Source organism: Oxyura jamaicensis, chromosome 14 (assembly GCF_011077185.1).
Source record: "Oxyura jamaicensis isolate SHBP4307 breed ruddy duck chromosome 14, BPBGC_Ojam_1.0, whole genome shotgun sequence".
Classification (NCBI taxonomy): domain Eukaryota; kingdom Metazoa; phylum Chordata; class Aves; order Anseriformes; family Anatidae; genus Oxyura; species Oxyura jamaicensis.
This window is the reverse complement of record NC_048906.1, coordinates 5,563,648-5,577,643: the sequence shown is the minus strand read 5'-3', so window position 1 is coordinate 5,577,643 and position 13,996 is coordinate 5,563,648. Positions and strand designations below refer to the sequence as shown.

At 63.2% G+C, this 13,996-nt stretch overlaps 1 protein-coding gene across 3 annotated transcripts; it reads right to left on the bottom strand.

Annotated features, from left to right (window-relative positions):
• Positions 1–493: 493 nt before the first annotated feature.
• On the bottom strand, positions 494–13,932 carry LOC118174159 (lysosomal alpha-glucosidase-like). 3 transcript variants are annotated; one of them, XM_035339294.1, is made up of 20 exons: positions 13,814–13,932; positions 9,005–9,557; positions 8,656–8,801; positions 7,555–7,720; positions 7,166–7,262; positions 6,146–6,265; positions 5,834–5,952; positions 5,626–5,757; positions 4,751–4,861; positions 3,865–3,978; positions 3,486–3,570; positions 3,062–3,179; positions 2,609–2,742; positions 2,316–2,467; positions 2,040–2,188; positions 1,806–1,947; positions 1,504–1,602; positions 1,168–1,332; positions 950–1,096; positions 494–801 (listed from the first exon to the last, which is right to left on the bottom strand). In XM_035339294.1, the coding sequence occupies exons 2-20, from the start codon at positions 9,545–9,547 to the stop codon at positions 739–741; spliced, it is 2,802 nt and encodes a 933-aa protein (XP_035195185.1). In that variant the 5' UTR covers positions 9,548–9,557; positions 13,814–13,932; the 3' UTR covers positions 494–738. The 3 variants fall into 3 exon arrangements, with proteins under 3 accessions (XP_035195185.1, XP_035195186.1, XP_035195184.1); XM_035339295.1 differs by lacking the exon at positions 13,814–13,932 and adding an exon at positions 11,215–11,361; XM_035339293.1 differs by lacking the exon at positions 13,814–13,932 and adding an exon at positions 10,565–10,722.
• Positions 13,933–13,996: the final 64 nt, after the last annotated feature.

Below are 13,996 nucleotides of genomic sequence, written 5' to 3'. Positions count from 1 at the left end.
GCGGGAGGGGGGGGGGCTAGGGAAGGGGTGCCTGGGGCATAGGGGGTGAGGGGCTGGGATTGGGGGCAGGATGGGGACGTTGTGGGGCACGGCGTGCGGGACTGTGGGGGACATTATGGGGAGACGTCATGGGGGGACTTTATGGGGGTTTTATGGAGGGACACCGTGGGGGGACACTATGGGGGTGTTATGGGGGAACATTAAGGGGGATGTTATGGGGGGACATCATGGAGGGGACGTTATGTGGGACTTAATGAGGGTCAGCATGGGGAACATTATGGGGGGCATTACGGGGACATCATGGGGGGCATCATGTGGGGACATTATGGGGGAACATCATGGGGAGACATTACTGGGGGACATAACGTGGGCACATCATGGGGGCACACCGTGGTGGGACATAATTAGTGCTGGCAGCAGGGTCTGGGTGGCTGAGCTCTGTCCGTGGTCACCCCCCACACACCCAGCCCCACATCACAGCCACACACCAAGCTCTCCTCACTCCTTTATTGCGGACGGGGCCACCAGCCCTCACCTCACAGCAACATCATGGCACAGGGGCACCCAGCAGCCATCCCCCCCACATCCCCCTCCCAGTGTCCCCCGTCCCCATCCGCGGCAGCAGGTGACAGTCCTCAACGCCTCCACACAGCAACATCCACATCCCATCCTGGCCTTGGGAGCACGGCCACGGACGGGTGGTCTCGGTGGGGTGGGGACAGCCCCAGCCCCCCCCCGTCACAGCCACTGCAGGGAGAAGGCCTGGTCGAGCCCCAGGCCCAGCCCGCTCACGGTGAGGACCTGCAGGACAAGAGGGGACGTCCTGGGATGGCGGCGGGCAGAGATCCTTCCCTCACCGCCCCAAAAACCCTCTTTGAGCAGCACCCTCAGCCCCCTGCGAGGGCTGGGGATCCCTCTCCAGGACAGGGCACCCCAAACAGGGCCGCACCTGGTTGTCCAGGTAGGAGAAGGGCTTCTCCTGGCCGTTCAGGAGGACCTTGTGGGGCGGCTCCCGCACCCCATAGATGCTCAGGGTGCCGATGGTGGCAGAGGTGGCCTCGGTGCTGGTGTGGAGGACGCTGGAGGTGAGGACGTTCTGCAGAAGTGGACAACGTGAGCACGAGGCGGCCACGGCTCCCCCCACGCCCCATCCCCACCATGTCCCACCTCCGTGGCGTTGAACACCAGGTACGAGTAACTGCCCCGCTCAAAGGTGTCCAGGCTCTCGCCGTCATCCCAGAAGAGGTCTCCCCAGGCGGTGGCACCTGGGGACAGGGCCACGATGAGGCGCAGGGGATTCCCTCGGCTGGCCTCGCTGGTGGGCCCGGGTTTCTGGGGTTCAAACACATGGGCACTGTAGGGTTTTGACAGCTCAAAATAGGGCGGGGAGGGCTGTGACCTACACGGGGGACCGGGACTTGAGACCAGGGAGGCACACACCGTGCAGCAGATGTCTCCCCAGGGACAGTCCCCAGCCTGGGGAGGTGGCAGGTGGGAGCTCACCTGGGTGGGCAGGATGGAGCCCTCACGGAGATGTAGGTTGAGGTGCTCCAGGGGGGCCGACAGCTTCAGCATCTCCCCGCTGCTGTTCACGGAGGAGCCCTGGGCAGGTGGTAAATCCAAGGAGGGTCAGAGATACCATGGGGGGCTCAGGAAATGGGCCAGGCAGCAGCCTCTTTGGCACCAAGCCCCATGGTCAGCACTGACACCATAATACTCAAACCCTTCTGCAGCCCCCCTGGAGCCTCCCCTGCTGAGCAGGGACCATACAAAACCCAACCAAGCACCGAGGTGGCACTCCTCACCGTGTAGAAGTCGTACCACACGCCTCGGGGGAAATAACCCATCACCGAGTCCACCCCGGGCTCCAGTACCGGTGTCACCAGCAGGCTGCGGCCCCACAGGAACTGCCTGTCCAGCCCGTACGTGGCCGTGTCCCGAGGGAACCTGCAGCGGGACGGAGACAACTCTTGCATCAGCTGCTGCCTGCCATCCAGCTGAATCCAGCATCTCGCCTGCTCCGCCAGGGATGCTCTTACTCAAAGAACAAGGGCCGGGCAACGGTTTCCCCGTGCAGGTGGGCATGGTGGAAAAGTGTGTAGAGGAAGGGCAGGAGGGAGTAGCGGGTCAGCAGCACGTCCTTCATAGCTGTCCTCGCCGCGGGGCTGAACGCCGTCGGGTCCTGGGCCTGGGGGAGATGCGGGGAATCAGCAACTGCCTCAGCTCCATCCCTGCCAGGCGCTCCCACCTGCATCTCCCATCCTGCATTCCCCATCCCATATTCCACATCCCAGATCCCGCATCCCACCCATGACCTTCTCATTCTGGGAGTTGTGGTTGCGGGAGAAGGGGTAGAAGGCCCCGAGCTGCATCCAGCGAGTGCACAGCTCCTCCGAGGTGCTGCCTGAGAAGCCACAGATGTCGGCCCCCACCAATGGGATCCCGAAGAGGCTGAAGCTCAGCATCCCTGTGGACACATGGGCAGGGATGCTCAGCAGTATGCAGGGAGTTTTGGGGTCTGCACCACCTCCCAAATGCGGGGTGGGGTGGTGCTGGGGGTGTGTTCATGCTCTGGGGAAGGACAGGGCTGTGGGGCTGTGCCACCCACCTGGGATGGAGTAATACATGTCCTTCCACTGGCTGCGGTTGTCGCCCAGCCAGTGCCCCGAGTACCGGCCCTGGCTGGGGAAGGTGGAGCGGGAGATGACAAAGGGGCGCTTCCCCCGGATCTGGATCAAGGCACTGGAAGGCAATGGGGAGACATGGGACAGGAGGTGAGAGCAGCCCCCTTACCCCTCAGAGGCAGACGTACAGCTCTGGGGGTACGAGCAGCATGGTCCCCCTCTCCCCGGGCTCAGCACCAGGACCGCCTCACCCACCCAGCCCTCCCCGCAGCCACACACACTCCCCTGCCCTGCTGGGTTACTCCTGTGCCCGAGGCTGTGAGCAGCCAGAGCGTCTCCCTTCAGGTTGGACACTCAAACCCTAGTCCTTTTCCTACACTGTGCCAGCCCCGAGCAGTAGGATTTCACCCTGTCCCATCCCCAGGGTGCTCGGGTACCTCGCCGTCGCTTCGGCCTCCATCAGCCCGTAGAGGTTGTGCAGGTTGTAGTGCACTGAGGTGCTCTGCTTCGCCGAGGCACACACCGTCTTGGCAGACAGGGAATCGCCCAGCACGGCTGCCGGGAGGGACAGTCACCGTTGGCACGTGGCGGGGGGCATGGGGACACGCAGCCCCCCATGCTGAATGAAGTGCCCTGCTGCTGGTGCAAACTGAGCGCTGAAAGCTCCCGCAGCCAGTCCCATACCCAGTACGGCCACAAGCATGCAGTGCTCGGATACCAGCACATGAAAGCAGGGATGGACACGTTCAGGGGTTGAAACGGAGATGTGATGTCTCTTAAAAACGGTTTTCACTTGCTTTTCAGCGACTTGAGAGCGTGCAGTACCTACCAGCACTGCCTGCATTTCAGTGCCCTCCTTACCCGGCGTGTATGGGGGGCTGTCGAGCTCTCCTGGTGGGCAGCCCTCCTCAGACCCATCCATGAAGTTGGACGGCTCGTTCATGTCCTAAGCAAAGAAAATCACAGAGCAGTTTGCAGGGGGAGTTTTTAGGGATCAGCAGCATCCAGCACTAACACCAAGGGGGTCACGGCTCCCTCCCACACCAGCAGCACCAGTGGCAGCACCGAGCCCCTTTGCCCAGCATGCACACAGGTGAGCACATCTGTGAGGCAGGCATCCTTCTGGCACCCAGTGCTTGCAGAACACAGTAAAGCTGGAAAACCATTAAAAAAGGGACAGATGAAGCTCCAGGACCGGGCACTGGCCAACAGGAGCCACCCGGGGCGAGGGGGCACTTACGATCCAGATGCCGTCAAAGGGCACGTGGGCATGGAAGCGCTGCAGGTTCTCCAGCCACCACTGGCGCGTGTCCACGTTGGAGAAGTCGGCGAAGGCCGTGTAGCCGGGCCAGACCTACGGCAAAGGGACAGAGCAGAGGGTTCAGAATGGGGGGCACACTGTGGGGAAGGGGTTCCAGGGGGCTGTGAGCACACTGAAGGAGCAGGGACGATAAAACCAATGAGAAAATCCAAGCTGAGTGCTTTGAGTGTTGGATGCTGCGTGTGCAGCATCCCCCTGGGCACCCCAGGGTGCTGGGATCCCCCATGGCTGGGCAAGGGGCGGCTGCTGGAGCCCAGCATCTGTGGGCTGGGCTCGCTCTGCCTCTGCCTGCACAAGCCCTCACACCATCCAGCGGTGGGGAAGAGCTGTGATTTCCCTGTGCTTTGCCTCACTCCAGGAATTACAGCGTGAAGAGCTGGGCCATTTTTCTCCCTGTTTTTAGATTACTAAATGTTACAGGTGGTGAGGAAGGGCCAGGAGGAGTGAGTGGCTGGGAAGGAGGGGATAAACTGGGAAGGAACCTCTGCGGGTCCAGAGCAGATCTGGAGGCACAACCTTGCCTCACCCCAAAAACAGGAAGGGAGAGAAATCAGATGACCGGCCTCGGGCAGAACCACCAACTCTGTTGCACTCATATGACTTCCCCGGGTGCCTCTGCCAGGGCAGGAGCTGGCTCTGGAGCTTGGTGGAGATGCCACGAGGTGAAACGTGGAGAGCTGGGAGGGCTGAGAGCAGAGCCAGGCTCTGGCCACCAGCCACCTGGCTTTTCCTGCAGCAGGAGGGAAGAAAGCCTGGCCCTGCTCCCGCAAACCCCCCAGGGCTGGTATTTCCCCCGGTTCCTTACCTGCCCAATCAGCGGCTGCCCTTGCGTGGTGTTTATGAACAAACCCCGTCTCAAGCCTTCATCGAAAGGCCAGTAGGAGCCCCGCGGGCTGGTGCTGCTGATGCCAGGGTCCTGGGGATGCAGCAGAGGGTTAGTGTCTTTCCCAGCACGGCACGGCCCCTTCCCCCTGCGATGCCAGCGTGATTCAGAGGAGAAGACAACCAAGACAGGGTCAACCGGAGCCCACACACAGCGGCTGTTTTGACCAAGGGGAACAGAAACTTGCTACAACACTTCCAGGCATGTTTTCTAACAAGTCACTTCTGCAAGTCCCAAGGACCCGTTACAGGGTTCGGGGGAGTGGGGGGATAAATATAAGTAATCATGCGCTTATGCAAGAAATGTCAGGTCACGGCAAGGCTGTGAAGAGGACTTCAGCCAGCCGGGGGAACCCAACCTTCCCCTCCCAGGGTCCGTTTCCAGCCCAGGATCCCCAGAACCCACATCCCGTGTCCCTGCAGCAGGATGAGGGGACATCACAGCTGGGTCACGAGAGCCCAGCAGCACCCGCGGGGAAGCGGGGCTTCCCACATCAGGCAGCCACGAGCTGAGCAGCCTGACCGGCTCTGGTCACCGGCCCCTTTGCCCACAGGGGACAAGGACCCCAGCACCCTTGGGCTCCGGCAGCAGGCAGGAGCATAGCGTGACAACCTGGCCTGTGTCTCTGCAGTCCCTGCCCTTAGGGGGATTTCCAATGGCAGTTTGCAGACACTGGTAAAAATCCCCAGCCCTGGCGCTGGCTAGCACCCTGCAGAGACCACCCGGAGCCACCAACTGTCCCTGTGTCCCTGCCCTGCAGCCTGGCCACAAGCCCACGAGCGAGACAAGCCTAGTACCAAGATCATAACGTAGTGCTGCCCGTGCTTGTGGAGATCCTCCACCAGCGAGGGGAGAGAGGCGAATTTCTGGGGATCGAAGGTGAAGTCGCGGTACCCATCCATGTAATCGATGTCGTTCCACTGTGCATCCTGCGGGGACGCGGCTCAGACACGGGTGGCAGCCCCTGGCCCCCATCCCTCCTCCCTCCGTGGGGCTGGGGGGCACCTGTGGGATCTGGAAGTTCCTCATGGCCCTCACGGTCTGCCAGGTCTCATTGCTGGAGCCATAGCCCCAGCGGCAGAGGTGGAAGCCGAGCGCCCAGAGGGGCGGCATGGCTGGGAAACCTGCGGGAGAAGATGTGGTGCACCCAAAAGCAATGGCAGCATCGCAGAGGGATGGGGAGGAAGGGGAGAAGGGGAACGGAGGTGGCCACTTGGTGTCCTGGGGGCTGGGGATGGGCTGGGGTGATGGTGGGGAAGCTGGGGTGATGCAGGGATGGGGACAAGTGGGAGACCACGTTGCGGTGTGGACACTCACCTATCACCTCCTGGTACTGCTGGATGACCGTGTTGGGGTCAGGCCCCAGGAAGATGTAAAAATCCAGCACCCCCCCAATGGTCCTCCAGGTCAGGGCCGGAGCGGGCTGCAGGGCCACCTCTGTGCAGAGCAGGGACAAAACCACAGCGGGACGTGGGGAGCAGCCCTGGGACCCCGATCCCCACCATGGGGTGAGGCGGTGCTGCTGCAATGCTCAGCCTCTGGCAGAGGAGAGAAATCCCTGCCTTGCCCTGATCGAACACCGAGCGGGTGTCAGGAGGCTGAAACCATCACAGACTGGGGAGATCACTGGTTTATACAGGGAGAATGCTCCCTTTTAAAAACGTGCTCTGTAATCTGAAGGCTGTGCTGCTCCCCCAGCTCCCACTTAAAGAGTGAGCGCACACATCCCTCACATCCTCCCCCAAACCTCCTCCTAAGTGAATAATGAATTGAGAGCTACTTGTACAGACGATCGCACAGCACCCAGGGCTTTTCACAGGGCTGAGCCCTCAAACCTCAGCCCCTGCATTTCCCTGTGCTCAGCCTGGGGAGGGAGCATCGCTGCAATGAAGCACAGCTGGAGCCCTGGCGCTGTCCCAGCTGGCTGCTGGAGGGGACGGGTGGCCACCGGTGCCATCCCCGGCACGGCAGGACCTCCGGGGAGTTATGGGCAGGAGGATGCTGCAGGGCACAGCTGGGGACAGGGGGCACAGCTGGGGACAGTGGGGGCGGCAGGCGGCATCCCCGTCCATGTCGGGGTCACCCCCACTGCCAGCCTTGGGGCGAGGCTGTTTCAGGCAGACGGGGAACAGGCACGGAGCCGCACACAAGGGACTTGCTTTTCCGACGGCAATTCAGCAGCTGGGCGTGTGGTTAAACTGCTCGGCAGTTGCTAAAGAGCCTCACTTGAGCCAGGAAACAGATGGCTAAGCTCAATAACGGAGCCAGCAAACCACATCTTGTCCCTTTTATGGCTTCCTCCTGCCCCGAGTTCCTGAAGCTGCCCCGGGCACCTACCCATGGCGTTGCTGTTGAGGAGGAAAACCCCGTGAGCATCCCCGCCCTCCTCCAGCAGCAGGTAGAAGGGGTGAGCGCCATACAGGTTGAACAATTCCTGCAAGCAGAGGTTGCCCAGTGAGAAGGGGAGCCCGGAGCCGTGACACGTGGGCTAACCAACATCCCCAAGCCACTTCTGCTGCCTGGTGCCAGCCACCACCCAGCATGGCATCTGTCACCCCATGGACGAGGACAGTTTTGGAGCTGGCAGCCATAGGAGAGCACTCAGGGCCATCGGCATGTGCGTGTTTTGGAGTCGCACCAAAATCCTCCCCGGCATCTCCCCGTGACCACCCCCTGTCCCCACCAGCTCCAAGGCTCCCACCAGCAGCCTCCTGCCCCGGGGGTACCGTGGGGGAGACGTCGCGGGCCCAGAGGGTGAGGGTGCTCCAGTCCAGGCTGTGCAGCAGGGTGCTGCGGTGCTCCCCCAGCCCGTACAGGAACCGGGAGGGCAGCGCCGTGGAGATCTGCAGGAACTGGTCAGCAAAGATCAAGGGGGCCACGGTGGTGTTGAGCCTGCCGGGGTGACACAGAGGGGACATTAATCCTCTTGCCTATCAGCGATGCTCCCTTCCCTCTAGAAGCATTGCTGGGGCACCAAACCATTGTGTCCCATCCTACATCTGCACCCCAAATGTCTTTGGCAGGTGGCAAATTGGGTCTGGGTGAAGGCGAGGCACAGCCTGCCCCCCCTACCCAGCCTCCCCCAGCCCGGCACAGCCGTTCATTTGACACCAGCAGCTTCCACCGAGGTTATTATTAACCATTGAGGCAATGCGGCTGGGGGGGTTCTCCGCCTGCCGCCACTGATAAGCGGCTCCCAAGCAAAGGACAGACCACAGGGCCTGGCAGACAGGAGTAAGGAGGAAAGGACATGTCCCTGAGGGGCTGCTGGAGCTCACCCATGGCTCGGTGTGGGCAAAGCCACGGAGGGGACTGGAGCAGCACAGCAAAGCCACCAGCAGTCCTTTTCCACTAAATGCCTGAGGCCAGAGCTTGCTGGGGGTTCCCACAGCTCAGACAACTCTCTACGGACACCCGAAACCAAGGCCAAGCAGGCAAAGCTGCAGCCCTTTGGTGGTCCTTTCCCCGAGCCACCAAGTTCCTTGTTAGTGGTGCTTTGGGGACTTGTATCTCATGGCTGTGCCTTACTTGAGACACGATTTTGGGCTGCTGCATCACCCTGGTGAGGATTTTGGGCACTGTGCAGCTTTGGGGAGAGGTGCTGATGCCACCCAGCCCTGCGTGGCCACGTTTCCCTTCCACATGGCCAGGCTGTGTCCCTGTATGAGCACCATTGTCAGTGGCAAGGCTAAAGGCAATGAGTAACCATCAGCTGGAGATGCCACGACATGTTTTTCCCTAAGGAAACCCCCCGGGGGGGCACGCAGGAGCCCACTGAGAGCGGGCAGGGCTTTCCCCATGCCCAGCATGCAGGAGGTGGCTCTTACAGCACCGTCCCTGTGTCTCGGCGCCGCAGCAGCAGCCCAAAGGGGTCCTTGGAGAAGTCCAGGCTGTAGATGGGGTTTTCTGCTCTCTTCTCTGCCCGTGGAACCTCCAGAGGAACTTCGTACCGAGGGTTGGCCGCATCGGTTATCTGTGGAGGGGAGAGACGACGCTCTGAAGACCAGCTTAGCAAGAGGACAAAGGGTTGGAGACGCTCACTAAGGGCACACACGGCCATGCCAGGAGCAAAGCAGCTGCCAGCCAGGGGACAGCCACCTACAGACGTGGCACAGAGGGTGCAAGGGGACAGCAGCACGGTCACGAGCCCAGGCAGGGAACCAGAGGCACGCTCACCTTGACGTGCAGCCGCGTGTCCGTCTCCAGCTCCACATCCAGCCGCAGCACCTCGATGTCCCGGGGGTAATAAGCCTTCTCCCTGCGCACCAGCAGCCCCACCATGCCCAGCGCTGTCTGGTTGAGGCTCTGCAGGGTGTAGCTGGGGAAGTCGGGGGGGTAGAAGCACCAGGGCACCCCCCTCTCGCCCCCCGCTGCCAGGGGGGTCTCGATGAAGCAGCACCCCCGGCCCTCGCAGAGCTCCTGGGTCACCACCACGTGCCGCTCCGGGTAGCAGTCGAAGCGGTGGCTCTCCGGGACCTGGTGGCACTGGGAGGGTGGCGCGAGGCCGTGCCAGCCCCCAGACACTTGTCGCAGCACCCAGACGGTGACGGTGCTCAGCAGCATGGCAGTCAGCAGAAGCCCGCTGCCCACCCACCACGGGGCCAGCCTGCTGTGGCCGGTGGGTGTCGGGGCGTCCACATCCTCTTCCTCCTGCTCATCCTCCTCCTGGCTCACCACCAGCCGCGGCACTGCTGTCCTCAGCTTCTGGTACAACTTCATCGTCCTGGGGCTGCAGGGCAGAAGGATTCTGCAGGATGCAGAGAAAGGATGCCAGAGAAAACTGAGACCCTGCCACAGGGCTTCCCTGGAGACCAAGCCCCACCAGACCGAACCCCACCTTGGCTGGTGTCAGAGCATCCCCTCAAGGAGTTTTGCTCAGGCCTGAACTTAGGGGCCGCAGCGCTTCCAGAAGCTGCAAGCAAAACCAAGCCCCCCTCTGCTCATCGGAGCAGAGCCATGGTGCTGGGAGCAGTAAAGGGCAGAGCGTCCTCTGCTCTGAGCATCCTCTGCTCTGAGCCTCCTCTGCCCTGGGCATCCTCTGCTCCCTGCTCACGCCCAAAGCCCTGAGTCAGACGTTTTAGCCTGGGGAGGGCTGGACAAGGGCTGGCAGGGAATATGCTGCCAATCTTTGCCTCCCGCTGATAAAATAGGATTTCAGAAACCTCTCAGGCAAACATTTTCCAGCCTGAAAGTGAAGGAGAACCCCCCCCTCGTGCTGCCTGCAGGGAGCAGTCCCAGCCCTATAAATACAGACACAACTTTTTTTCCCCCTCCGTCTTTGCCAAAGCGCTCAGACCCCCCTCACCTCCAGCGTGCGATCTCAAAAGCTCAGCAGAAGGGATTTTGTTGGCAAGCAGATCTCGTTCCCCATTAACCCTCCCCTGGCTCCAACACCAAAACATCTCAACCTGCTGGGGCCTGGCTGCGAGCCCCCGCAGCGGCAGCGCCCACCCTGCAGCGCCCCAGCCTCGTGTGACAGGCACTTTGTCCCCACCCCGGGGGTGACAGCGCGGCCAGGACCCCATGAGCACCCCGGCACCCTGCATGCACCCCCAGCCCCCCCGGCACGCCACTGCCAGGCCGCCCATGATGCCACCGTGCGGTGGTGGAGTTTTGGGGAAAGGGGGGGGGACACGGCCAGCCCTGCTGAAATGCATGGAGAGTGGGGGGGCCCAGCCCAGCCCGGGGCCCAGCCCAGCCCGGGGAGGCAGCGCTCTGGCCGTGCCAGGAGCTTACGTACACGTGTCTCCTCTTGACATTGGGGCTGCGTGCGGGCAGAGCGGGCGGGCAGGGCTCCCAGCGCTGCAGCTCTGCCCGCTGCGCCGTAAAACCCCGACAAGGCGCCCGGCGCCTACCGCTCACCTCTAGTAGCAGCGCCAGCACACGCCTCGCAGCTGCCTCCTCAGCTGCTTTGTGCTCTTTTTATATATATTTATATCCATATATCTGCACCCAACGCTGTTCTGAAGCCCCATGGAAGTGGATATAGGAGAGGAGGGGTTTTATTGGTTTTCCTGTATGGCCGCAGGGTCTCCAGCCCCAGCACGTGCCTCCAGCCCCCCCGCCTCATCCTCAGGGTTCAGCCAAAGCAGAGGGTGGAAGGGACGCCTGTGCTGACTCTTGCATCAAGGAATCACGGAGCCTGAGCTGTTCTGAGCACACAGTGGGTGGGTCAGACCCACAGCTCCCCACAAGCCCAAAGCAAGTCCCCGTTTCTGCCCTGGATTTCACCAAGTGCCCGTTCTCCCACGCTCATCTGGCTGCTGAGCACGCGGCAGTGCGTGCTCCTGCCCAGGACTCCCCGCTCTCCAGGGACTGGGGAGCTGCTCGCTGTTTACTATCGAAGGCCACCGCGGTCTAAAGGTCAGTGGCGAAGGCCAACAGACTTTTGGAGCAGGGCTGCTTTCTCCAGGGAACGAAAATCAAAAGTAGGAGCAGGCGGGGGCAGGTCAGTTGCCGCAGAAGCCGAATCTCGAGCAAAACCCCATGCCGTAGGGGACCAGCAAACCCCGTCCTCGCCAAGAGAGCAGGAACACCCCAGTCAGCACCACTTGTGAACAGCCTCGCACAAAAAAGGAGGTCAGATTTGATGAAGGCCCTGGTTTTGGTCAGCCACCTGCCTTGATTCATCCCCTGGGCATTTTCACCTCCCTTGGACGTCACCGAGGGACGAGGCGTTGCTTGTGCCACCGGGATGAGGATGCCATGGCAGCAAGCTGGACTCACAAAAAGTGTGGGTTTGGTGCAGCTGAGGCCTGGCAACACCCTGTCACCTCCGGGGGCAGCGAGCTTCTGTGGTGGGAACCATCTTGGTGCCCCACGGAGGATGGGATGCAGTGCCAGGAGCTGCCCAGCCAGGCACCAAAATAGCCTCTAATCATCCTCGCCAGCCTCATGACTCCCCAGCACGCGTCCCGGGGGCTCAGCAAAGCAGCACCGTGACCGCCCCGTGACTGGGCCCACACGCTGCAAACCCCACGGCCACCACCGCGCTGCACCCCTCCACGGGGGGAGAACCTCCACGGGGGGGACACCTTCATGAGTGGGGGGAAAGCTCCACTGGAGGGGGGAACCTCCATGGAGGTGGGGAAGTTCCACGGGGGGAGAACCTCCACTGAGGGAGCAGCCTCCACAAGGGGGGAGAGGCCTCTACTTGGGGGGAGCCTCCACTGGGTGGGGACTCCACAGGGTGGGGGGAGAACCTCCACTAGGGAGGAGCCTCCACCTGGGGAGATCTCCACTGGGGGCTTCCTCCATTTGAGGGGAGCCTCCACGTGGGGAGCCTCCAACCTCCGCCTGGGGGGAGAACCTCCGCTTGGGGGGGAGAGCCCCCCACTTGGGGTAGCCTCCACCGGCGGGGACACCTCCACTGGGGGGGTAACTCCCCCGGGGGCGGCCTCCCCAGGGGTCCAGGCTCCCCCGTGCCCAGCCTCCCGCAAGTCCCTGCGCTGAGCAGCGCCCCCCGTGACCCCGCCCCCTTCCAGTAGCCCCGCCCCCTCCGCCTAACCCCGCCCCTTCCCTCCTCCCCCTCCCACCGCCCTTCGCCATGAATGAACCCGCGTGGGCGTGGCCGGCGGGGCGCTGACGTCACGGGGCGGGCGGTGATTGACGCGCGGCGGTGACGCGCCCGGGCCGGAAGCGGCGGCGCCTTCTGATTGGTCCGGGCGGGGCGCGGCGGGGCGCGGGGCGGGGGGGGGGGGGGGGGGGGGGGCCCCGGGGGGTGTTATGGGTCGCGGGGGTGTTGGAGCGGCCCGGTTCGGCTCGGCCCGGCGCTGCCCCCGGTGCCCGTAGCGCGGTGTCCGGGTGGGGTCGCGCCCGCCGCGGTGGCTGGGCTCGAAGTGCTGAGTCACCACCGCGCCGGGCACGTGGGGCCGCCGCCCCGCGCCCAGCAGGGCCGGCAGCACGTGGAGGGGGGGCGCCGGGGTGGCTCCGGTAACCGGGGAAAGCCGGGGGGGCTCCGGAGAGGCTCCGAGAAGCGGGGGGGGTGCCGCGACCCCGCTGCCGTTCACGGCTGTCGCCGTTCCCACCCGCCCCGCCGCCACCCCGTTTTTACCCCCTCCCCATATTTTCTCCACCCCCACCCACCGGGCCGGTCCCGCTGCGTGGCCCGGTGGAAAAGTTGCCTGAAGTTGTGGGGGGAACATCGGTGATGCTCGCACGGCTCTGCCTTGGGGTTTTCAACACCACCCCCCCCGCCATGTCCCTGTCCATCCTGTGCCCCCCCAGGCAGCCTGTGCTTGGATTTTTAACGGTGTTTAAAATACATCCGAGGAAAGCTGGCATGGTGCTGGGGGTTCAAAGCCAGGAGGTTTTGTGGGGCTGGGAGTTGTCCCGTCAGTGGGGCCGGGGGAGCTCTGAGCGCCCCACAAGTGGTTCCATAACGGGTGGGTGCAGCCGTAGGCGGGGGCTGCCGGGACCCCCCGGCTGCGGGCACGGCCGCCACGTGGGCGCGGGTCGGGTCGGTGGGGAGTTTTGGTGCTGGTATTTTGGGGTTTGCTCCGAAACGGGGGTGGGGAAAACCCGTCCGTGGCAGGGACGGGGAAGAAAAGTGGCATGAGCTGGAGAAACGGCTGGGAGGGGAACTGAGACCTCTGGACTCGCCAAGTGCCCGACGAGGGCCTCCTTCTTCCTCCTCCTCCTCCTCCTGCTCCTGGCGGGGCTGCTTGCCTCCCTTGTGGGCTGTTTCACCGGCCGTGCCGAAAGCAGGCCACGAGGTCTGAAATTAGGAACGAGCCCCCGTTGGGCAGCGCGCCGCTGCGGGAAGCAGCGAGGCCTCCATTTTCGCTTTCACCTGCCTGCCACTGGCATCAGGGGGCTGCGAAGAGGAGGCGAGCCCGGAGGCGTTGGGACAGGAGCTGAGAGCCATTGGGACGGCTGCGGGACAGGAGCCACGCGTGCCATCGCTGCCTTGAGCCCCGGCCGTCGAGACGCTTGACCCTGCGCCCCAGCGCGGTGCTGCCGTGCTTTAGCAGCGAGTTAATTTACCTTGGGCTTTGCTCGCTGCTGCGAGTGGTGCGTGCTCGGCGCCTCTTGCCCTCTCCTTCCGTGTACACACTGGTGCAGAGCAGCCTTCCCCGCGCAGTCACTTCCGAGGCGTGATGGACGCCGCCCCTGTCCAATGGCGCCACGCAGGGCCGGGCGGCAGGAGAGTTAACTCTGCGGGTACCT